The sequence below is a fragment of the Propithecus coquereli genome, unplaced genomic scaffold (genome assembly GCF_000956105.1).
Source record: "Propithecus coquereli isolate 6110/MARCELLA unplaced genomic scaffold, Pcoq_1.0 Scaffold60, whole genome shotgun sequence".
Lineage (NCBI taxonomy): Eukaryota > Metazoa > Chordata > Mammalia > Primates > Indriidae > Propithecus > Propithecus coquereli.
In genome coordinates this window covers 4051449-4052908 of record NW_012151952.1, presented here as the reverse complement: position 1 = coordinate 4052908, position 1460 = coordinate 4051449, and the positions used below count along the sequence as shown (strand labels likewise).

Below are 1460 nucleotides of genomic sequence, written 5' to 3'. Positions count from 1 at the left end.
GTGCTCATCCACAATTTCTAGAGTGAAGTAAAAGCCAGTAATGCTAACATAAGTCACTTGGTTTTAGGAACTTACATTAATAGTTACATGTATATCATATTAGATCTGTTATTAAATTACATACTGTATGTGATGTTGGCAGACTGGTGTCAAAATTTATGACATTTGGTTTTTTGGCTTCTTTGCTATCCTGGTCCTCAACTTCCATTTCAATTTCATCTTCTTCCTCATTCTCTGCTATAGAAACAGAATATCATAAGAAAAAAAACAAGATACGTGAAAATATCAAAGCTATGCACCCTCTCAAATGCATAATTCCTTCTTGAGGAAAGGGGTTCTTCTAAATACCACACGCATCTGGTAGCTCTACAGCACTGCAGAGAGGCAGCCAGAGGGCTAGGGTCTAGGCGGGGCTCTATTACTAGCTACTTTTTTTACAAATTAATTTTTTATTTTGAAATAGCTTAAGATTTACAGAAAAGATGCAAAGAAAGTACAGTGTTCTCATATATCCCACATCCATTTTCCCCTATAATTAACACCTTATATTAGTATGATACATTTGTCACAACTAAGGAATCAACATGGTTACATTACTATTAACTAAACTTCATATTTTATGTGGATCGCCTCAGTTTTTACCCTATCTCCTTTTTCTGTTCCAGCATCCCATCCAGTATACCACATTACATTTAGCTGTCATGTCTCCTTAGCCTCCTTTGGGCTGGGGTGGTTTCTCAGATTTTCCTTTTTCCTGATGGTCTTGACAGTTTTGAGGAGTACTGGTCAGCTTGTTTTGTAGAGTATCCCTCAATTAGGTTTTGTTTGATGTAATTCTCATGATTAGACTGAGGTTATGGATTTTGGGGAAGAAGACCACAAAAGTGACGTGCCACTTTAACAGCGTATCAAGCATACATACTACCAACTTGACTTAGCCCTGCTGATGCTAACCTTGATCACCCAGCTGAGGCCGTATTTGTCAGGTTTCTCCACTATAAAGTTACTCGCCCCCCTTTTCATATTGTACTCTTTGGAAGCAAATCACTACACTTAAGGGCGAGGAGTTGTGCTCTACTACCTCGAAGGGGAAATATCTATATAAATTAACAATTCTTCTGTAAGAGAGATTTTTCTCTTCTCCCTTGCTAGTAACTAATTTTAACCTTAGACAACTCATTCCACTTGATTAAACCTTAGTTTCCTCATCAGAGAAATGACAGGCTTGAATAAGACATCTCTAAGGGTCTTTCAAACTTATAATTTTAAAGAGTTCCTTCACAAGAAAGAAAAGCAAGCAAGCAAGCAAGATCTGTTAATTAAAATTGAAAAAAGATATCATTATAACCTGGGAGACTTTCATAACATTTTTCCAGTGACACCACTTCCCCGGCTCCCAGTATTTAAAAACACAATGTTTGTAAACATTCTCATACACGTTTTGCTCTGTAATTTTAGGT

The 1460-nt window shown here is 36.8% G+C and overlaps 1 protein-coding gene across 1 annotated transcript in view; it reads right to left on the bottom strand.

Moving 5' to 3' along the window:
• The window catches only part of CRBN (cereblon), a 41950-nt gene that overhangs the window by 37319 nt on the left and 3171 nt on the right, over positions 1–1460 (bottom strand). The window contains exon 2 of the mRNA XM_012659246.1: positions 125–237. Coding sequence (XP_012514700.1) covers positions 125–237 — 113 coding nt within the window. The remainder of the gene's footprint in view (positions 1–124; positions 238–1460) is intronic.